Source organism: Garra rufa, chromosome 12 (genome assembly GCF_049309525.1).
Source record: "Garra rufa chromosome 12, GarRuf1.0, whole genome shotgun sequence".
In the NCBI taxonomy this organism is placed as follows: domain Eukaryota; kingdom Metazoa; phylum Chordata; class Actinopteri; order Cypriniformes; family Cyprinidae; genus Garra; species Garra rufa.
Window position 1 is genome coordinate 14,070,947 of NC_133372.1, and position 23,410 is coordinate 14,094,356.

Genomic DNA, 23,410 nt, shown 5'->3' on the forward strand with positions numbered 1-23,410 from the left:
GCAGGGAGAGCGTGAAGCCTTGGCGGAGCGGGCAGGGCGTGAAGCCTTGGCGGAGCGAGTAAAGCGTGAAGCCTTGGCGGAGCGGGCAGAGCGTGAAGCCTTGGCGGAGCGGGCAGAGCGTGAAGCCTTGGCGGAGCGGGCAGAGCGTGAAGCCTTGGCGGAGCGGGCAGAGCGTGAAGTTCCGCTATGCACGCCACCTCCGAAAGAGGTATAGGCGCAGCGGACATGCATGCAGGTGAAGCCTCCAGAGCAAACTTGTGGACAGACTCATGGGCAGAGGAGGACACTGGGGCGCAGTGTACAGCCCACACACTCAAAATGGCGATTGCCATAACAGGTAATGCAATTGGCGGAGGAATGCCCTCCAGGTCAGTGGGCGTGAGGCTCGGGAGCGTTGACTTTGCGTGACTTGGGGGCGTTGGCTCTGCATGGCTAGGGAGCGTTTGCTCTGCATGGCTTGGGAGCGTTGGCTCTGAACTCTCGTGGGAGACGTGACTTGGTCTTGGAGGATCAGCTGTGACTTGACTTGGCTCTGGGGGAACGGTTGTAATTTGACTTGACTCAGGAAGAGCTGTTTGACTTGAATCAGGGAGTGCTGCTTGACTTGACTCAGGAACCTCAGCTGAAACGTGACTTGACTTAGGAGGAACAGTAGCTGTGATGTGACTTGACTTGACAGGAACAACAGCTGTGACGTGACTTGACTTGAGAGGAACAGCAGACATGACATGAACAGGCTGTGGCTTGGCTGATGTGATGCTAGCGAGCGCTGGTTTGGCAGACGTGACGTCAGTAGTCGCTGGCTTGACAGGCAATGACCGTAAGAGACTGACTGTTCTTGCTGATAGCAGTGGTGGGTCCTCCAAGCTGGATATTAGTCTCTGATTGGCCATCTTGGGAACAGGATCAGGAAAGGCGGCCATCTTGTGAGCAGGGTCTGGAAAGGCGGCCATCTTGTGAGCAGGGTCTGGAAAGGCGGCCATCTTGGGAACAGGATCAGGAAAGGCGGCCATCTTGTGAGCAGGGTCTGGAAGAGCGGCCATCTTGTGAGCAGGGTCTGGAAAGGCGGCCATCTTGTGAGCAGGGTCTGGAAAGGCGGCCATCTTGGGAACAGGATCAGGAAAGGCGGCCATCTTGTGAGCAGGGTCTGGAAGAGCGGCCATCTTGTGAGCAGGGTCTGGAAAGGCGGCCAGCTTGTGAACAGGCTCAGGAAAGGCAGCCATCTTGTGCTGTGGCTCTGGGTTAGCAGACATCTTGTGCTGTGGCTTAGAGCTAGCAGACATCTTGTGCTGTGGCTTAGAGCTAGCAGACATCTTGTGCTGTGGCTTAGAGCTAGCAGACATCTTGTGCTGTGGCTTAGAGCTAGCAGACATCTTGTGCTGTGGCTCAGGGCTAGCAGACATCTTGTGCTGTGGCTCAGGGCTAGCAGACTTGACATGTGGCTGGTGATCATGAGCTGTGACTGGAACATTCTCAACCGACTCCTCAGCAGTGCCCACAGTCAGTGAGGAGCCAGTGAGCAATAAAGCAAAGTCCAAAAATTCAGTGAGTGACCCTCGAGGACCACTGACTATGAGCATGGTTCGTAGTGGTTCATTTAGTCCATGTGAAAATAAGTCCATGAGTGCACAGTCTGGGAAATCAGAATATTGAATGATGTCCAGAAAATCTTTAATGTGGTCCTCGAGGGACCGATTACCTTGAGGGGTGCGAGCGAAACTGATGACTGGGTCCATGTTTGCGCTGGTGGTAGAATAAAGCTGCTGGATCCGGGTGTGGCGAAGTATTCTGTAACAGAGGCGCTGAGGGTTGGATCCAAATGCAAAGCTTTATTAAAATCGAGGTCAGAAACAGACAGGGTCGAACACCAGCAAACAACACCAACGAAGATAATCCAGAGAAAGAGAGTAATCCGTAAAACAGGCGTGGGTCAAAATCCAGATGGGCAGTCCAAAGTAACAAAAGAACAAGAATAAAACAAACAAGCTAAACTAGAACTAAACTATGACTTAGAGAACTAGACCAGAAAGAACTATGAACTATGACTTTGAGAACAAGACCAGAATGAACTATGAAACCAGGAAAACGCTTAGTAGAGTCCGCTATAGCAAATCAATACTTCGCGGTGTGAGTGTGTGTGAAGCTGGCTTTTATGGAGGACAGACAGGAAGCTACCATAGAGGCAGCAGAGGGAGCAGCAACAGTCAGTGGGGGTAAGGGCTCCCTCTGCTGGCCTGGTGTAACACCGGCGCCATGTTGTTCCTCGACAACATATCCGCCCCTTGGTTCAATCTGCCCGGCACGTGAACCGCTCGTAATGAGAGGAGTTTTTTCTGTGCCCATAACAGGAGACGTTGCATCAGCCTGTGAAGGGGACGGGACCTGAGGCCGCCCTGGCGGTTGATGTAGGCTACCACGACATATTGTCCGACCGCGCCAGGACATGATGTCCCTTTATGGCTGGGAGGAAGGTTTCCAAGGCTAGACACACTGCCATCATTTCGAGACAGTTGATGCGTAAGCGTCGCTCGTGGACTGAACAGGAGCTGAACGCTGGACTGCCCTCGCACAGAGCGCCCCAGCCCCAGCTGGACGCGTCTGTTGTGACCACCTTCCTCCTGGATACCATCCCTAACTGCACGCCTGGTATATACAGGCAAGGGGATGTCCAAGGAGCCACAGCTTTGAGACAGCGGCAGCTTACCTTGATGTAAGCACGACCCAGGCGCCAGGCGTGGGACGGTACGTGCGCTTTTAACCAATACTGCAGGGGTCGCATCAGCAAAAGGCCCAAAGGAATCACAGGAGACGCAGCGGCCATGAGGCCGAGCGCCATCTGAAATGCTTTTAAGGGACGTAATGTTCCCAACTTGAAAGACATCAGCGCTCGCTGAATAGTTAGGGAGCGCTCTGATGTAATGCAAGCTCACATTTGAATAGAGTCTATGACTGTACCCAGAAAGGAAATTCGTTGTCTGGGAGTCAAACAGCTCTTGGGCATGTTGATTTTCAACCCTAAGCGCTTCAGGTGGTCTAGCAGTAACGACCTGTGAGCGATCAGTTGACGTTCTGAGTCGGCTAGCAGCAGTCAGTCGTCAAGGTAGTTTAAAACGCGAATTCCCATCTGTCTCAGAGGGGAGAGAGCCACGTCCATACATTTTGTAAATGTGCGAGGGGCCAGAGACAGTCCGGAAGGAAGAACTGTGTACTGGTAAGCCACTCCCTCGAAAGCAAACCTCAAGAACGGTCTGTGACAGGGCGCTATTTGGATGTGAAAGTATGCGTCTTTCAGATCCACAGACAGAAACCAGTCCTCGGGGCGAATTTGCGCGAGGATCTGTTTCAAAGTTAACATTCTGAACGGCCGTCGCATGAGGGCTTGATTCAGATGTCTGAGATCAAGAATTGGTCTGAGCCCGCCGTCTTTCTTTGGTACGAGGAAATACCGGCTGTAAAAACCTGCCTCTCTGTTCGCTATGGGGACCGTTTCTATGGCGCCCTTCGCAAGCATCGTTTGTATTTCGGCACAAAGAACATGTGACTCGTTGTTCGTAACCAAAGTCTGAACGACACCTTTGAATACAGGTGGCCTGCGAGCGAACTGAAGTGAGTAGCCTCGTTCTACTGTCTTTAAAACCCAATCTGACACGCCGGGGATGGCTTTCCAAGCCGACAGCCGAGCGGAAAGGGGTTCTAATTTTACTGATGCTAACTCGCCGCCTATAGAGGGAGCGTTGGCATTCTTGAGTATTTTTGGTAACATCAACGCATCGCTGGACGGGTATGCGCTGATGTGTGTGAGTGTAAGTGTGGGAAGAGGAAAAATGCTCTTTATAGTAAGTGAGTCCGCTATCACAGCGGTAGTTTGAGGCGCACACTGCCTTAGCGGGACGCGCCTGGTCAGAAAACCTCCGCCACTCAGAATTTTTCGAAGTGACGGGGAATACATGCAAGCTTTCTTTAAGGGAATTCCGGCACCTGCGAGAATCTTCCTCTCCGCACGCACATCAGGACGGCTTCTGCGGCTCAGGATCCAGCACTACACGAGGACGGGGACCTTGGCGCTTTGGAAATGGAAATTTCCTTGCCGTTTGGGGGCGCTGCTGCAGTCCAGGCTCTGGCTTCTGCGAGAGCTGAGGCTGCGCGGGCTTTGCAGGCTGCGGTGTGGACGCTGTCTTCGTGCAGCTTGAAACAGTCGCCGATGCACTGGGGCGTTTAGGCAGGAAGTGACGCAGCGCTTGCGACGTCTTCTGTGCCTCCGTGAAACGCTCTGTGAAACCGTCCACAGCTGGGCCGAACAGACCTTTCTGAGAGATCGGCGAATCCAGGAAAGCCATCTTTTCAGCGTCCCTGATCTCCGTCAAGTTCAGCCACAGGTGGCGCTCCAGCACCACTAGGTTGGCCATAGCCTTCCCGACCGCTTGGGCTGTTGCCTTGGTTGCACGCAAGGCAAGGTCCGTTGCGGTGCGCAGCTCGCTAAAAGCACTCAGTTCACGGCCCGACTCGTCCATATCACGGAGAAGTTTGGCTTGAAACACTTGGAGTACTGACATAGTATGCAGGGCGGAGCCAGCCTGGCCGGCCGCTGCATACGCTCTGTTTGCCAGCGCTGATGTCATCCTGCAGGGCTTGGACGGCAACACTGCAGTCTTCAGTCCTCTGCTCGCTGGCGGGAGGAGATGCGCCGCAACCGCTTCTTCCAGAAGGGGGAGCTTGCAATACCCTTTTTCCTCCGCGCCATCAACAATGGTGAGAGCTGCGGCAGTGGAAGGGTTAACTCGCGTTGAATATGGCGCCTGCCAGGTTTTAGTGAGCTCTTCATGGACAGCAGGCATGAATGGAGCTGGCCGCTGACGAGCGGGTGGCTGACGCTTTCCCTGAAGGAACCATTCGTCAAGGAGGCCGGGGGCGGGCTCTTCAGGTGCCGACCAATCCAGACCGAGCTCCTCCACAGCTCGTTTCAGCACTCGGATCAGCTCTATATCGACGCTTGGCCGCGTCGACTGAGAAGGAGGCGGGGCTTCAGGCTCTTCGCCGGAACATGCCCACTCGTCCGCATCAGAGGCCGTCAAGGACATAGAGTCGTCAACGACCATTTCCTCCTCGGAAACGCCGAAGGAAATCAAGCCGCTCGCATCAGGGGAGGGGCGTTGATCGTCTTGTGTGGAACACACAGGCGGGAGGGAGCGCGAAGGGGAGGGTGAAGGCGCGGGCGCCACGCCGACGTCACATCACTCGCGCCGTGAAGAGAAGATCCGCTGTTCCGCTGCTTCTTCCTCCATGGAGAGAGAGGCGAGAGAACATGGCGAGGGGGATCGCCTTTTTGGAAAAAGGCAACCCGCAAGCGAAGACGGGAGAGGTTCATGTCCCCGCAATGAGAACATGAAGCCTCAACGAGCGCAGCCTCCGCATGGGAGATCCCCAGACAGGCGACGCACTCGCTGTGACCGTCCGTTTCATGCAAAGGCTCATTTGCAACAACGCGCTTGGAAATTTGCTCAAATTTGCTCTTTTGGTCCTGACCGGATAGCCGCAGGGGAGGCGGAGTCCACTGCAGATGGCGAGTTCCACGGCGGGACGGCAGAGCGGTGAGCGGGCAGCAGGTAAGCTTCTTAGCTTCTTCCTCGGCTTCGGCTTCTTGCAGCAGAGTCAGCGAAGAGATGGTCTCGTCCCTGAAGGAGAAGATTCTGATGATATGGCGCTTTGGTTTGTGCAACTTCACAAACGTTAACAAATCAGGCTTCAGTATCGGAGTAAACAGGAGTTACCCCCATTAGCAGTCGTCAAAAATGACGACGCAACGAGAGTTACCTTTCGAAGGGGAACTGAAGGATGGTGCTTTTGGGTATTGCCTGACAGTTGCTGTCAATGCTAAATTTCTTATGGATACAGGATCATGGACTAGACATTCCTGTCCTGGGATGCTTGCAGGCCAATGTAGATTATCTGTGTAAAGTACTTCCTGAAATGTGCATATTCATTCTGACTGACACAAGTCCTGATGTGAAGGAAATAATAGGTGTGTCTAGGATCATCAAAATGATTATACTCAAGGAAGTTAAGTCCCTGTTCATCTCACTGGAGAGGATGGAAAGGGCAGACAAGTATGATAAAAGCCCAGGTCCAGAAAGTGCTTGCTAGAGTTGAAAAGGAAGCTGGATATCTAGTGCCTGCAGCAGGATTGGTTATGTCAAGTTTGTTGGAAGACAGGCTGTCACTATTCTTCCATGTTGTGAGAAGGTACTGGAAGGCCGCAGCAGAGTGTTTCCTAAGGTAAAGAGCCATGTGCTCGTAAAGCCTGGAGCTAGAACAAGTTTGCCAAAAGGACTCTTGGTTCTGAACAGAAGGTGGAAAGGTCCTTGTGCATGTGTTCAACTTACGTAAGTGTGAAGGCTGTTAGACTTGCACCCAGATCCAGAGTCGCTACTGTGTATAAGCCAAAAGAAACTGATCACAAAGAATGTACTCGAATTTGAGGAAGATGATGGTGTACTTCATGTCAAGGAGTTGATGCAAAACCAGGTTCAAGCTGACAAGAATTAATTTGCCCAATTACCAGTACCTAAGTGAACTATGATGGACTCACAACAGCACAATGTGAGAGGCTCATTGAGATGACCAAGATTATGGCTACACCGTGACTGTGGTGCACAATATTGCTACAGGTGAAACGCCACCGGTAAAGCAGCAATGTCGTAGAGTGTCATGACAGACATTTCAAGAGGTCAAGAGACATGCAAGATCTGGTGTTCTAGGGAATCCTCAAGGAGATCAGTAGCCCTTGGGCATCACCCGCAGTTATTGTCATTAGGAAAGATGTCAGTGTGCCTTTCTGCTGCAATTCTCGGAAGTTGAACCAAGTGACATGTAAGGGTGCATATCCGCTTCTACTGGTGGAATGCTTTGCGTAATGATAAACTGTTCTCTACAGTAGATTTGACTGCCGGGTACTTCCAGGTAGCTGTAAGATAGCTTACCACCCCATTTGGGCTTTTTGAGTGGACATGGATACCATTCAGTTTGTGTAATGCTCCAGCAACCTTTCAGTGCCCTATGGACTTGATGCTCAGACTTGGAAGTTGTCTTTAACCGGCTGAAACAACATGGTCTTACGTTAAAACCAAGTAAATACTTTCTCCTAAGGCTCGAAGTGAAGTTTTTAGGGCAAGAAATTTAAAAGTGGATAATGATAAAGTCAAAGCCTTTGACTCTTGGCCTGTTCCCAAGAGTGTAAGAGAGGTCAGACAAGTGCTTGGGTTTATGAGCTATTACAGAAAATGTGTCCCATGGTCGTTCAGATAGCCAAGCCGCTACATGCATTGGTAGGAAAAGGAAAGAAAGGTAGGAACTTGATGACCTGTCCTGTACTAGGAGTCAAGAATGTCAAAGTGCATTGGATAAGTTAAGGATGTGCTTGATGTTACCTCCTATTCTTGCATGCCCCAACTTTAGTATATGTCAGACAAAGACATACTGTGAAAAAAAAAGAATTTGATCCCCTGTTGATTTTGTATGTTTGCCCAATGACAAAGAAATGATCAGTCTATAAGTTTAATGGTAGGTTTATTTTAACAGTGAGAGTCTTCAAAAACTTTCAAAAAAGTTATAAATTGATTTGTATTTTAATGAGTGAAATAAGTATTTTATCCCCTATCAATAAGCAAGATTTCTGTCTCCCAGGTGTCTTTTATACAGATACTGAACTGAGATTAGGAGCACTCTCTTAAAGGGAGTGCTCCTATTCTCAGCTTGTTACCTGTATAAAAAACACCTGTCCACAGAAGCAATCAATCAATCAATCAGATCCCAAACACTCAACCATGGCCAAGACCAAAGAGCTGTCCAAGGATGTCAGGGACATGACTGTAGACCTACACAAGACTGGAATGGGCTACAAGATCATCGGCAAGAAGCTGACAAAAGTTGGTGTGATTATTTGCAAATGTAAGAAACACAAAATAACTGTCAATCTCCATGCAATATCTCACCTTGTGGAGTTCAATCATCATGAGAACGGTCAAGAATCAGTGCAGAACTACACGGGAGGATCTTGTCAATGATCTCAAGGCAGCTGGGACCATAGTCACCAAGAAAACAATTGGTAACAATTAGTAAATGCTGTTTAGTACTGCGTTTTTCTGGATTTTTTGTTGTTATTCTGTCTTTAGCTGTTCATATAAACCTACCATTAAAATTATAGACTGATCATTTCTTTGTCAGTGGACAAACGTACAAACTCAGCAGGGGATCAAATAATTTTTCCCTCACTGTATTAAACATTGCTTGCTTTCCAGACTCAAACAATCCACTTACCATACACACACAAGGGTGGATAAAGAGGAGTCGGGGATGCATTGTTTAATGTTTATGCTCACCTTTATTGCACCTTGTGTAGAGTACTGACAGTAAATTGGGGCTTCTTACCAACCTACCCTTTTCGACTCAGGGAGAGAGGCAAATACTGTAATAGGCTTATCTTTTGCCTCACATATACATTCACACTTACAGCCACAGCCTGATATTACTTTACCTGAAGCCTGCACTTTCCATTCTGTAGTACTGCACCACAATAAGTCAGGAAACAACATACTATACAGAGTGTGTGTGTACAGAAAATGAAGCTAGCGCAAGTTCTGGCAGGAAGACTCAATCGTTCGCGTCACTAATTACCTCCTCATCTTCCAATCATATCATTACTGTAGCTTTAAAGGGTAGCGCTTACCATGTCTGAGTTCGCAGATGCTGTTGCTCCAGCACACAGCCGTGAAACTGGATTCCAGCCGCAGTTGCAAGGAGCGGAGCTGTTAACTCTCTCAAACTGACAGGATTTATCACGGATACCATGGTTACTTCATTAAAAATGGCTGTCGGCATAGTTTAACGTGAACCGTGCGGTTCTCCCCCTCTGCGGATGTGTTTGCGGCGCAGGAGCCGTAACAATGTACCGTCGTCTCGCTGGCGGCGGTAGACAGAAGCAGCGGCTAGAGCCCAGTCTGGCGAATCTGTGAGCTCGAGCTGCTCAAGCGGCGGCATGAGGCTCTGATCGCCAGCGCGCTCGCGCTACACGCGCCAACCCGAGCCGGAGAGAGCCGATCGGCCGAGCGTCGACACGAACCCGCGGTGCTCACCGATGCTATCGCTCCCGTACCTCCATCCTCGAAGCCCAGCAAGCTCTCCAGCCTCGATCTAGGTAAATCCTATTTTTTCTACTGGTGGTGGTGTTTTGCCAAAGCGGTTGGCACTTTCACGAATTGTATGGCTAGCTACTAAAGCAAGATGGCCTGCGGGTTATACGTCTGTCAAACAGCTGTACACGCTATAGGTTCAAGTGGCTGCAGCTTATGCTGCCTTCATGCGCTATCGTAATTATAAATACCAAAGCTATCAAGACGGCCCGTGGCCCATGCGTTCTATCAAAAGATGGCCTGCGTATTCAATCATGCGTTCTATCAAAAGACGGCCTGTGTATTCGATCATGCGTTCTATCAAAAGAGGGCTGTGTATTCAATCATGCGTTCTATCAAAAGATGGCCGTGTATTCAATCATGCGTTCTATCAAAAGATGGCCGTGTATTCAATCATGCGTTCTATCAAAAGATGGCCGTGTATTCAATCATGCGTTCTATCAAAAGAGGGCTGTGTATTCAATCATGCGTTCTATCAAAAGACAGGCAGTGGCCCATGCGTTCTATTAAAGGACGGCCAGCGGCCACGCGTCCTATCAAAAGATGGCCTGTGGCCCAAGCGTTAAGATGGCCTGTGGCCCAAGCGTTCTATCAAAAGATGGCCTGTGGCCCAAGCGTTCTATCAAAAGATGGCCTGTGGCCCATGTGTTCTATCAAAAGATGGCCTGTGGCCCAAGCGTTCTATCAAAAGATGGCCTGTGGCCCATGTGTTCAATCAAAAGATGGCCTGTGGCCCATGTGTTCTATCAAAAGATGGCCTGTGGCCCAAGCGTTCTATCAAAGACGGCCTGTGGGCCACGTGTTCTATCAAAGGATGGCCCTGTTTCACATCGCAATCAAGGATACCAGGAGCATACGTTCATTCACTTAAAAAAAAAAAAAAAAAAAAAAAAACAACAGCTAGAATGGCACTCATCTAAATCTAATTTGTTTCTCTTTCTTTCTCCATCTAAGCCAGGAACCCCAGGATTCACGACCGTAAGGTAATTTTAAAACCGTCCTTTGGGGGTGGGCCCCGTTCTGGTGGATCCTTAAGTCCACCTATCTTTGGGGGTTAGCGGCGCCCCCGCCTTCGTCTTCAGGCGGGACTCGCTGTTTCCGTACCCTCGGAATGCGAGTTACGAACGGGGCCTACGCCAAAGAACCGGATTGCTTGCTGAGCTTCTACATAAATGAAATCGGTATAGTATAAATTCTCCCGAGTCTTTCTGGTAGAACTAAAAGCACTGGGGCGGGAACAAAGATATTTCCATTGCTCAGTCTTCCAGGGCAGTATTAGTTAATTCCCCTAAAAGGTGGGGCTACATTCCCATCTGGCTACCCCTATGAAAAATTTCTGGAGGTGCCACTGTCTAGATGACAGGACAGTGGAGATTGACAGGAAAGTATTGGGTGGGGAGAGGGGAGCCTAACCATTAGGCTATAGGTGAAGCACCAAATATTTATCTCAGGAAAGAAAACTAACCAAAAAACAGAAGCAAAGTATGACGCTTAGAACTGATTTTGTATGAAGTGATTTTCATACCTTATGCAGGTCAATGTTATAAGGCGCAGGATCCCAGGCTACCAAGGTAATGTTCTTATAGAGCAAACTGCTGCTGAAATTGTGTTTGGGGTTTGCCAGAATCTGTTAAAAGAGAAGAAAACATCTCTGTTTAGTCCCTGCTCCTTGCACACAGGGAGACAGGGAATGAGTCAGAGGATGAAGGTTTGTGTCTGTGTGCATTAATGCAAATTACCCTAACCTGAGAGTTCATGATTCGAATGGTTGTCTTGCTGCCCACATCTTGTTCATAGCCCTTGTAGGGTGCAGCATTGAAACGCAGCACGGCATCATGGCAATCTAGAATAGCAAAAACAGCATCCAATCAAAAAGACCAGTCAAGGTTTAAATGGAGAGCACCTGTTGACTTTTTGCCACAATATGCTACAATATGCTCCTACGAGTTCCTATGTGTTACTTTCTGAGTGAGCATTGTAAAAGTGTATCCTACACATTTATTTTTTTTTTTTCTCATTCAGGTGTTTAAAACCAATTTGTGTCTGAACACAAAAAGTGTTATGGCCAAGCTAATATTATAAGATATTGCTCCCTCTAGTGTTGTAAGGCAAATGTGACAATAATAAACTCCTAACGGACAGGAGCCTGATATACAGGTATATTGGATTTTACCTCTGCTATATCTCTAGTAAATTATATAATTCCTTATTCACTGAACTGAATAATCAAAGCATCTCTCTACTGTGCATTATGATGATCTTCTTCCATCAATGTCTTTCTACATGCAGAACATTCAATCACCACTAGAAGGTAGCAAAAGACAATTCACTAACATCTAGCAACTGTAACCATTTATTTAGACTCACTTCCCAAACTTTCCCTTGATATGTGAGTAATGTAATCTCAGAAATGTGAGTTTAACCAAATAACCTTTTCAACAAAGAAATAGTTACACTTTATTTTACTGTGTCCTTGGTATGCATGTTACATGTACTTACTATAGTAATAGCAATAAATTATGCATAATTTTATGCAACTAACTCTACACTAAATCCTCATCCTAACCCTAACTATATAGTAAGTACATGTAGTTAATTAAGATTACTCAGTACTCACATGTATAATTACGCTGTAATAAGGACAATAAAGTAAAATATAAAGTAATAAAGTAAACGTAAAATAAAGTGTAACCAAAACTGTGATTGTTTGAATTGAAAAAAGTGTCTAAGACATAAGATTCAATGTCTAGTTTCCAAAACATGTCTAATGGAAAGTTCTATAAGACTCCCACAAATAAACAAAAACATGCAAAGACACTGTGTGGTTTCCAGCAGCAGTGTTTTCTTTCTTTCTGACAATGAAGCGGGGCAACAGTATTCAAGGGCTTCTAGAGAACAGGGAGCACTGCTCTGATGCTTATCTGCCATTGGCTGTCAGCTCTGGTATTCATGTTCCAACACATTCAACAATTATGCCTTGTGCATCAATGTCTCTATTCAAAAGCAGACCAAATCAAGGTCTAACGAAGAGGGAAAAAAAACGGCAATGAATTGAGTGGAAGAACTGGAATGAGAGAATGAAAGTAAGAGAGTGAGAGAGAGAGTAACCTTCAAAACAATACAAGAAAGTGCCTGCTTGGATACTAAAAAGTGTGAGGATAGGTAATCTAGTACCTCTGGCAGAATCTTGAATCCAAAATTTGCAGATGCATGTTTAGAGATATCCATTAAAAAGAAATGTGTTATGTACACGAGAAATCGGTGGCCCACAGACATGGCATGTTTCTCTGAAGGACTTCTGTGTACATGAAGAGGGACTTGAAAATGTTGTGTTCCTTTTTCTCATTTCTAGGTTTTGAACACAAAGTAAACTATTGAGTGCTGTAGGAAGAAGTTCTAAAACCAGAAAATGAGTAAGCAGTTTTGCACTTGCGATTACATTGTCCTAAAGCCAATGGGGTTTAGTCCATAGAGAACCTGGGTGATGCTAACTTACAAAATAACATAATTTCTGCAGCACTCTGTAATAGTGGAAAATATTTTTATGCTTTATTATCAATGATATAGACAATACTACTGTATACTGTATCACAAATAAAATGATAGAGGTACAAAGGACACCATAGTAAATATTATTGTGTTCCCATGCTCCACCAGCAAAGGATAAAAAAATCCACTATTGTGTTTCCATGTTGTTATAAAAGAGGAAAAAATTAAATGAAATAAATGACAGCAGTCAGAAGATACAGTGGTGTGAAAAAGTGTTGTCCCCCTTCCTGATTTTTTTATTTATTTGCATGTTTGTCACACTGCATGTTTGTTTTGCTGGTGTGTTTTGGATCATTGTCCTGCTGCAGAACCAAAGTTTGCTTCAGCTTGAGGTCACGATCAGATGGCCGGACATTGTCCTTCAGGATTTTTTAGTAGACAGCAGAATTCATGGTTCCATTTATCACAGCAGTCTTCCAGGTCTAGAAGCAGCAAAACAGCCCCAGACCATCACACTACCACCACCATATTTTACTGTTGGTATGACTTTTTTTTTCTAAAATGCTGTGTTACTTTAACGCCAGATGTAATGGGACACACACCTTCCAAAAAGTTCAACTTTTGTCTCGTCAGTCCACAGAGCATTTTCCCAAAAGTCTTGGGGATCATCAAGATGTTTTCTGGCAAAACTGAGACGAGCCGTCTTGGAACTCTACCATGCAGGCCATTTTTGCCCAGTCTCTTTCTTATGGTGAAGGCATGAACACTGACCTTAACTGAGGCAAGAGAGGCCTGCAGTTCTTTAGATGTTGTTGGGGGGTCTTTTGTGACCTCTTGGATGAGTCATCGCTGCGCTCTTGGGGTAATTTGGTCAGCCAGCCACTCCTGGGAGGGTTCACCACTGTTCCATGTTTTCGCCATTTGTGAATAATGGCTCTCACTGTGGTTCGCTGGAGTCCCAAAGCTTTAGAAATGGCTTTATAACCTTTTCCAGACTGATAGATCTCAATTACTTCCTTTCTCATTTGTTCCTTTTCCAGACTGATAGATCTCAATTACTTCCTTTCTCATTTGTTCCTGAATTTCTTTGGATCTCAACATGATGTGTAGCTTTTGAGGATCTTTTGGTCTACTTCACTTTGTCAGGCAGGTCCTATTTAAGTGATTTCTTGATTGCGAACAGGTATGGCAGTAATCAGGCCTGGCTGTGGCTAAAGAAACTGAACTCAGGTGTGATAAACCACAGTTATGTTTTAACTTCCTGAAAAAAAAAAACCCTTCATTTAAAAACTGCATGTTGTGTTTACTGTTGTGTTATCTTTGATTCATATTTAAATTTGTTTGATGATCTGAAACATTAAAGTATGACAAACATGCAAAAAAAATAAAAAGTTAGGAAGGGGGGCAACAATTTTTCACACCACTCCCTCAGCAGCTGTATTACAAACCAAATGGCAACAATGTCACCATTTGTAATAAGGTGACGTGCTGGACGGACGAGACGAGAAACAAGATTACAATTAACACTATCTTTTAATATATACTTAGAATCACAGGCAGGAACAAGCAGGAACATCCACACACGAACACATAGAACGATAAAAGACCGACATTGAACTCAAGAACCAAACAGACTTATAAAGACAGACTAATTACTAAACACAGGTGACGGTGATGACACAGATGATGGGGCTAAACCAAAATGACACAGATCCACAGGGGGAGACAATGGGAGAAACCAAAGACATAAACTGACATAACTATGACACCATTGCTATATTTATTATGCTAATTGCTGCAGAAATGCATCAGTCCATTAATGTATCAATGTGGTGTTGGGTAGAATGACATGATCCCTCAGAAACAGTCTAATTTGCTGATCATCATCAATTATTATTGGTGTCCAATTATTAATAAGAATTTTTAAAACAAATCTGAAAAAAAAAACGGTTTTCAATATTAATAATAATAACACTATTATAAACACATTTTTTTCAGTATTCTTTGATGAATTCAGTATTCTTTGATGATAAAGTTCAAAAGAACAAAAATGCATCCTTGTTGAATAACAGTATTAATTTCCTTTTCTTAAATAACCAAAATGTTTGAATAGTAGTATATAGGCAGTTTCCACAAACAAATTATACAGAAAAAACGTTTTCATTTTTTTTCAACTATGATAACAATAAGCAATGTTTCTTTAGCACCAAATAATCATATTAGAATGATTTCTAAAGGATCATGTGAGACTGAAGACTGGAGTAACAGCTGCTAAAAAACCTTTGTCATCACAGGAATAAATTACATTTTAAAATATATTATAATAGAATATACCTTTTAGAATGTTTTAAATCAAATACATGAAGTCTTGGTGAGCATAAGAGACTTCTTTCAGAAAAATAAAATAAAATAAAATAAAATAAAATAAATATTCCAAACTTTTAACCACTAGTGTATATATGCATATTATCCCAGCCCAACTTACCAATTTCAGGCCCCAGTGATGAATTAAGTATTGCCCCTGCTGAAGCCACCACAGCACATGTTGTGTACATCTGCTGCAATTTAGGAGAAGCCAGCTGTTGAAAACCTAGCTGAGCAAAGGGCTGTTCAGAGCCATCCAGAGTCCTGAGTTTTGCTTGCTGTTTCATCTGACACAGGATCTCCTGTCCATTTCTGCTTGCTTTCCGTTGGCCTTTGTAGAGAACATTGTGCTTATTAGAGTGAACATGGTCCCTCATGGCTCGCTGTAGTTGTTTGCTTAGCATTTTGGAGGACACCTGTCCCTTCCACAGACCACGGACCACTGACCAGTCATAGGAATAGTCATCACTGTACTCTCTTTTAGAAGTCTTCATCAAGTACTTCCTAAACTTTGTCCTACGAAGCTCTTGCCTGCTCTGGAAAGGACCCCTCCTCTCTGCATACAAACCCCATTGGTAATTACGGGATGCCATGATGGCCCGGGCACTACGCTGAACATAGTGTGGAGATTCAGAGTTGGAAATCGTCCTATGAGGCTGATTCACCTGGGAGTCAGTGTAGTAGGAAAAGACAACAAAGAACAGCAGCATCCAGAGCAGTAGGACCAGCAGCGGAAGTTTAGCTGACTGCTTCATGAAATGCCGTAAGCCCGGCAATAGCGAGTCCAGGACTCCCATCACCCTGTTCCACAACACTCACCCTGGATGGAGACAGAAATGGGTGATGGTTAATATGGGTGTGTACAGTAGTCAACATTTCAAATGTTGACTACTGTACACTGTAAAAATTGGCAACTTGCAAGTTAATCTAGAAACCAGAGATGCATGTTTTTTTCTACAGCAGATGTACAAATTTGTTAATTTAGTTTTACTTTTTATTTGGGGCAATTTGAATGCTCAGTTCCAGAGTTATTCGTGATCAGGTGTCTGACAGTCACTGTGGAAGTTGTGCCAAACCTAGCACATTTTTGGCACAATGTCCACAGTTTGAAAAGACAATCTGACACTAGTATCTCATGGCAATGCCAGAGTTAAACATTTAATAATTGTACATTTAAAGGGTAAGTTCATGGGTAAGCTTTGTATTACAATGCAGATAGTATAAGTAAATAAGTAAGTCAACAATCTGTATTACCTGTACCAAGATATACCTGTTTGTTGTTGTTGTTGTTGTTGTTGTTGTTGTTGTTGTTGTTGTTGTTGTTGTTTGTTTGTTTTTTTGCCAGCAATGATGCATTAACTGCTAAGGCATTCTCATTCATTTAACAGCTACAAGGCTCACGTGAAAATTGCAGTCATACCCACTAGTGTGAGCCCAGTGTATTAAAAGTGTACAAGTGTCCCTACACTCTAAAACATGCTGGGTTAAAAACAACCTAACTTGGGTTATTTGGCAACCCAGCACTGGACTGGGTAAATGTTTGACAGAACACATGCTGGGTTATTTTGACCCAGCTGGTTAGGTTAAGTGTTTTTACCCAACATCCTGGGTTGTTTCATTTAAGGCAACTATTGTTTAAAAGTTATTATATTGCTGGTTCAAAATGGGTAAAAATCACACACATACAAAGGCAACAGCAATAATCAAAAGATGAACAATTAATATTAAGCAAGAAAACCCATGGACAAAAATATAAGACATATTTATTTATTTGGATAAATACAGCATAGTTTACAATATTACATACATTTAAACTTGTTTAACAAGCATCTTAGAAATAAAAAATGGAACATTTTGTGTTTTCAACTGTTCTCTGTAATTACATTTCATTGGAATAGCGTTAATTCGTGTGCCGGTGTGTTTGCGAAACCCGAGTCGGTGATGGGCTACTGTTTGCAGGGGCAATATGAACCTCAGACCACTGCCTCGTTTTTCACTCGTAGTTGAGAGATGCTGTGACTGACTCCATAACCTGCCCATAAACAAACAGTACTGAGATTAGAGAACATATTGTAACATCAAATTTAATTAAATTTTGTATTATAACGAATAAAATCAATTTATTTTATGCAAGGCAAAAGGCGTTTCCATCATGCAAAATGACCACTGCTGACGCAGCTGACTGACATCTGTTCCTTGTATGTTGTGTTGTGTAAAATAATATAATTTACAGCACAGTAAAGACTTATAAATAAAGAAAATGGGTACAAACCTCAATTTCGCTAAAGAAGTGCACCAAATCACTGGCGCTGTGAACTGCTCTCTTCTGTGGAGGAACCAAAAAGCCTGCACTCTGACTCTAACTCAGCAACTAGGTTGTTTCATCGAATTCAGGCTCAACCCAGGGGTTGGGTAGAAAAAAATAACCCAATATTTTATAACCCATTAAAAATTACCCAGCAGCTTAGTTACAGAAAAACTATCCAGCATTTGTGTTTAAAAAAAAACAGCTCAGGTTACGTATGTAACCATGGTTCCCTGAGATAGGGAACGAGACACCACATCATCTAGGGGTCACTATAGGGAATGCCGTCAGCTTGACTTGTGCCAAGAATACATACAAATACATACAAAAACAACAACGAAATTGGCTGGCGACAGCTTAGGACGTCACTTCCGGCACGACTCGTCGCCACCAGTGCATCACTACCGGCACGACCGCAGTATAAAAGGGCGCCTAACACAACATTCGCTTCTTTGTCTAAAGCTTATGTCCGAAGCATGGCGAAGAGACTAGAGCAGCGGTTCCCAACCGGGGGGTCGTGAGATATCTTAAAATTAATTTAAATATTATCCTATAATTGTTTAATTTCATTATTAATATGCTAAATGAAAATAATAAAAGCACAGCCTCTCTCGTGTTCTGTGATTGATTGCTTCAGACTCGGCACAGCAAGCCTCATCGCACTGTTAAATACAGACTGAATGGCGGCTCAAAACTTCTAAACGCTGTACGCAAAGTAATGTTACGTCTCTCGGCTGCATGCATGAAGCACACCGTCCCGTTAATGTAAAGGTAAAGACGATTAGTGTAATAATAACGAACTTGCGCGTGCCTAAAGTCTTGTGTATACCAGAGTCGTACATTAGACACGCGTAAGTCTGCTATTGATTCACAAACTATGCGCGCTCTCGGGGCTCTGATCCCTATCGTATTTTTGTGTGAAATTTCAAAACATTTGCCTAGTTGTCCAAATTATTGTCCTGTGAGTGTTTTATAATGGAAGCTCGCTCATAGAAAAGGAGTGAGGCTCGGTGTTTATGATCATCAGGCGCGCACTGACAAAGTTCATTGATCCTGTCTTCGTCGAACCTTCACATCGATGTGTTTCAACAGATTTAGAATGTATTTGCTGTATTTTGAATTCATGTATTAATTTTTTAATGGATACAAACAGTAGATATTCAGTCAGTCAAGTTAAAAGGGATAGGTTTAGTGGTCTTTTGGTATCTCCCTGTTGTACGGCAGGTTCACTTATTTAATCAAAAGTACTCTGAAGCTGTAAAGAATGTCTGAAGTAAAGAATTCAGGAGCTTTTGAAGTTTTAATTTAAAGTTTGTTTGAACTTTGAGTTTTTTTATAACATGCAGTAGAAGAATAATAAGGCAAAACAAATGTTTTGGTTAATAAAAAAGTTTTAAAAATTAATACTTTCCTCTTTACTGTGGAAGTACAGTATAAGAGGACATGTCAGGCATAGGGGGGCCTTGCAAAATTGACCGGAGAAGGAGGGGGCCCGCGGAGTAAAAAAGGTTGGGAACCCCTGGACTAGAGGACGCAGCGTCTCGTTCCCTATCTCAGGGAACCATGGTCACATACGTAACCTGAGACGTTCCCTCTTGAGGGAACTCGAACCACGTCCTCTAGGGGTCGCTATGGGGAACGATATACCCATGCTGTCATGTTGAGGGGAGTGCATGCTATTAGAGCGAGCACTAAGTACCAACTTCCTTAACGAATGTTGTGTGAGAGGGAACTGCATTTTTAGTGTACCTTTTTTTGCCACTGATATTTTCTTAGTTTTCTCTTGTTGTGTAGCACCATTAACAAAAATGAAATGACCTGCCAGAAGTGAATTGTCCCTTTAAAAGATTAATAAAGCAAATGCAACTTAAAAATAAATATCTTCTCTCTCTCTCTCTCTCTCTCTCTCTCTCTCTCTCTCTCTCTCTCTCTCTGTATTTCAATGCAATTTTCTGTTTAAAACAACAGATTTGATGAGTATCTTTAGCTATAGAACATTGCATGTGAGATGCTCATAAAGGTTACAGTTTAGTTCAGTTATTTTTCTTATCATTGTTTTCTGTGTTCTGTGTTCCTGTTTGACTTTTAGTTGTTATGACAGTTCATGAATTATTGCCATTCAGTTCGTTGTCACTGTGTATTAAGGTTCCTCTTGTTTTTCTGTTCATTGTTTGTGTTTAGTGCACACTGTTACACTTGTGGATTATTCTCATTAATATTACCTGCGTTTTGAAACCTTTGACTCATCTTCATCTTTGGAACTTTCTTTTATGTGACAGTTGCAGTAGATTAAAAAAAATAAAAAACATTGCTAATGATGGTAAATGAAAAATATTTAGGATTTTTCTTGAGCCTAATATTCTTTCTGAAATTATAATTCAGAAATATACTTTTTGACCCATTTTATTCTCAACCCATTAAAAAAATTCTTAATTCATAAGGCTTGGCTTAGAACACAACCTTTAATTGAACTTTTACCAATTATATTTTGGTAATATAATTCAAAAATATGTGCACGCTGCTAAAAATAATTATGGGAAAAATTAATAAGAGACTATTTAATACCCACTAGACTAGGGAGTATAATCGGAACAACCTCAAAGAGAAAGAAGAGTGACAGATTGCAGATATACTTAACATCTACTAAGAACAGGGTAACTATGATAAGATTAAAGAAACATTCATACAAAAAGTTTAGACTGACCAGTTATGTTTCATTCTTTTTGAATTCTGAAATAAATTCATCAGCAATTCTCATACTGCATATCTACTCATTTTCTTCTTTCACTGTTAACATTTAGTTCAGCAGTTTCATCCAATTTGAACCTTCTGCTTTGTTTTGCTTCTTGTTCTTGTTATTCTAATGCTGATGACAAAATTTTGAGTATCAAGCAGAGCCCATTTTAAATAAAGGATTGAAAAGAGAATAGAGGAGTTGTGGCCTAATGGTTAGAGAGTCAGACTTCTAACCCAAAGGTCGAAAGGTGTTGAGTCAGGGGGTAAGGGGACCCTTTAAACTAAAACTAGGAAAGTATTTTTTCATTCTACTTTTTATGTACTTCTCAGTACATAAAATGTGCTTTATATACTTTTCCGAAATATACTTAAAAATGACATTAAAGTATACTTGACTTATACTTTAAAAAAGTCGTATTTGAGCTATACTTGCGCTCGGAGAACCTGTGTTTTCATTATACGCTAGGGGCTCTATTACACATCGTCTGTGCAGAACTTCCAAAACACAAGTGGAGAAGAAACCGACACAACAAATGCTTCCACATGTAATCCAACACAAACATCAGACATAAAACAGCATTAAAACCATAGATGTGTAAAACTGTGTAACGTTATAGAATAAAATGTAGACCCATAAAGAGGTAATAATGACTGTCAAGCTTTAGGGTGTTGTTCGACTCCATCTACAGTTTGATTATCATGAATAGTCTTTTTTTTTTAGGTTTTTTGTTCAAATGTTATTTATTTATTTATTTTTATGAAATTTACCCACATTTAAGTTTTTTTTAAAAAAAAAGAGTGCATGGAGCTAGAATAAAATGTTTTTGTTTACAAGCAGACCCTGTTGTTCCTTTTGATGTTTTTGAGACTATAATTCAAAGTGAACTAAAATGCATAAAAAAGTATTTAATTAGTAAACTATCAGTATACCAATAAGTTCACTTTTAGCATACTTGCAGTACAAACTAAAAACATGTAAACTAGTTGTGTACTCACAGTTTACTACAGTTATACTAAAAATATACTTTTATATACTAGAAAGTGGGCCAATTTAGTCCTAATGATTATTGAAATAGTACACTTGAAAGTATACTGTTAGTACACTGATATTTGTACACATACTACATAAAGTATATTTAAAATATACTTGAACTTTACTTAAGTATACTTAATAAAATAAACTTGAAGCATACTTCTCTTTGGTAAGGGGAGGGAATGTACAGCGCTCTTTTCCACCTTCAATACCATGGCTGAGCTGTGTGTGTGTGTGTGTGTGTGTGTGTGTGTGTGTGTGTGTGTGTGTGTGTGTGTGTGTGTGTGTGTGTGTGTGTGTGTGTGTGTGTGTGTGTGTGCACCTGAATAGGCGAAATGCAGAGCACAAATTCCAAGTATGCGACACATACTTGGACACACTTCAGGTCCTTTCCTTTCTTTCCTTAAAAATAAACCCACTTCCTTTTGCTCCCTGTTAGTCTTAATGTCTGGAGATTTGAATGTCTTTTGGGATTTTGTCAAAGTACAGTGTTGATTGATTTTTTTTTTTCTCCCTATGCTTGGCATGGATTTTCTGTCAATTCACACCCTTTTATTCTCAGAGAAATCTGCTTCACACAATGAAGGAATCAATTTGATGTGCTGAAAATTGCTTTTGTTCACAATCTACTCGAAGCAGAGTTAAAGAAGACCACTGCAATACACAAACCAATCTGCCCATCTTTGCATCCTTATCATCTTCAGAATATCAGTGTCAGTACCTTTTTTTCTAGAACATTTATGTTCCAAGCACTTCAGCAGTAGATGTTTTGAGAGCTTAATACTCTATAGCATGTATAAACATAATTTTCGCTGACTTTGATGCACCAAGAGACTTCGCAGAAATAACCTGTCCTCTGCTAGCTCTCACTAACTCACAAGAGCATAAATAACAGAGGTTCAATTACAATCTAGTCAGTGCAGCTTCAATCTCCAACTACCTTATGTATGTACACATATGTATACACATGCAGTGGTTCGTGGTAGGAACTAGATGCCTGCAGTTCTGGGTCAGTTCTAGTTTCTAATTGCTGCTGTTTTAGAACTGACTGCCAGACACTGCTATCTTCTTTTACACTGCAGGGGACCTGACATCATTATACACAGAACAACAAACCACAGAGAGGAGTTAAGGTTGCAGACAACTATTAATGATAATATTTTGAAGCATGTTTAAAATTTTATATTCAGAGGCTTAATTTAGATACTCAATTTGGGGAAGGTATTTGAAATTTGAATTTCTATAGGGGGAAAAAAAGAGATAATATTTTACTGAAACAAATTTGAAAGCTTTATACATACACACAAACCTTTTCTAAGATACACAAAGACACAGCTCCAATCCCCCAGACCAGAAAGACAAGTTTCATCTAACTGAAATTGAATGGTAAATGAGAAAAAGGCGAAAGGTTATCCATGCGTTAGGTATACCTGCCTAGGGTCAAAGTCTCTATTTACTATTGACAAGAGTAATAACAGTGGTTTTAAATTATACAGAGGCAATCAGGGGTATTACTGATGCTATTATTCTAACTGTCATGTGCCAGCATGTACGTATAGTGTGTTATTTTTATCGTCACAAAGGTCAGAAATTAATCTGGGCTTGTGGCAAAAATGCTTGAGATGGTGGTTTGCTTTTATGATGTTGAGACACGTCTTTGGTTAGGTGTGTTAGGTTATCAACGACATATAGTAATTGAATGACCTTGCAACAGTAAAAATTAATTGGTTTTGAGTACACCAGCCTCAACAAAAGAAATCCTGCACGCTCATTTGTACTTTTTTTATGACCTGCTGATGCCTCAGTGACGTTTATGTTTAGAAAAGACATTATGTATTAGGCTTCAAGTGGGAAAAAATAATAATTGCAAAACAGTATCAGTAGCATTTAAATAAGTAAATACCTCTAATTACTTCTCCTCTTTTACACAACAAAAACCTCACAAAAGCTCTGAATACCAATCTTTTATTTCATTTTTTAAGCTTTACAGCTTCAATCTCTGTTTATTGTATTGTATGTGCACACAAAACAGACACACAATAAAAAAAAGTCATACAGGTTTGAAACAACCTGAGGATGAGTAAATGATTAATTCTCATTTCTGGATAAGCATTTTTTTCAAGGATGTAGGTTGCAGATTTAGTCTACAGTTAAGCTTCTGAACCAGACCAGGGTGAGATCTATCCAACATCCAAGTTTCTAACTCTTCTAAATTGTTTAAAATCCTATACAATTAGGCATGCAGACAATTAAATCTAAAGATAAGATAAACTTCTTAGCAGCATGGGTGTGGTGTAG

General features: G+C 42.7%; 1 protein-coding gene across 2 annotated transcripts in view; it reads right to left on the reverse strand.

Annotated features, from left to right (window-relative positions):
• Positions 1 to 23,410, reverse strand: part of st6gal2b (ST6 beta-galactosamide alpha-2,6-sialyltranferase 2b) — a 78,331-nt gene that overhangs the window by 41,817 nt on the left and 13,104 nt on the right. For both annotated transcript variants that reach the window (XM_073851638.1, XM_073851637.1), the window contains exons 2-4: positions 15,160 to 15,858; positions 10,931 to 11,028; positions 10,711 to 10,812 (exon numbers count right to left, since the gene is read on the reverse strand). In XM_073851638.1, the coding sequence (XP_073707739.1) occupies positions 10,711 to 10,812; positions 10,931 to 11,028; positions 15,160 to 15,835 (876 nt within the window). In that variant the 5' untranslated portion in view covers positions 15,836 to 15,858. The remainder of the gene's footprint in view (positions 1 to 10,710; positions 10,813 to 10,930; positions 11,029 to 15,159; positions 15,859 to 23,410) is intronic.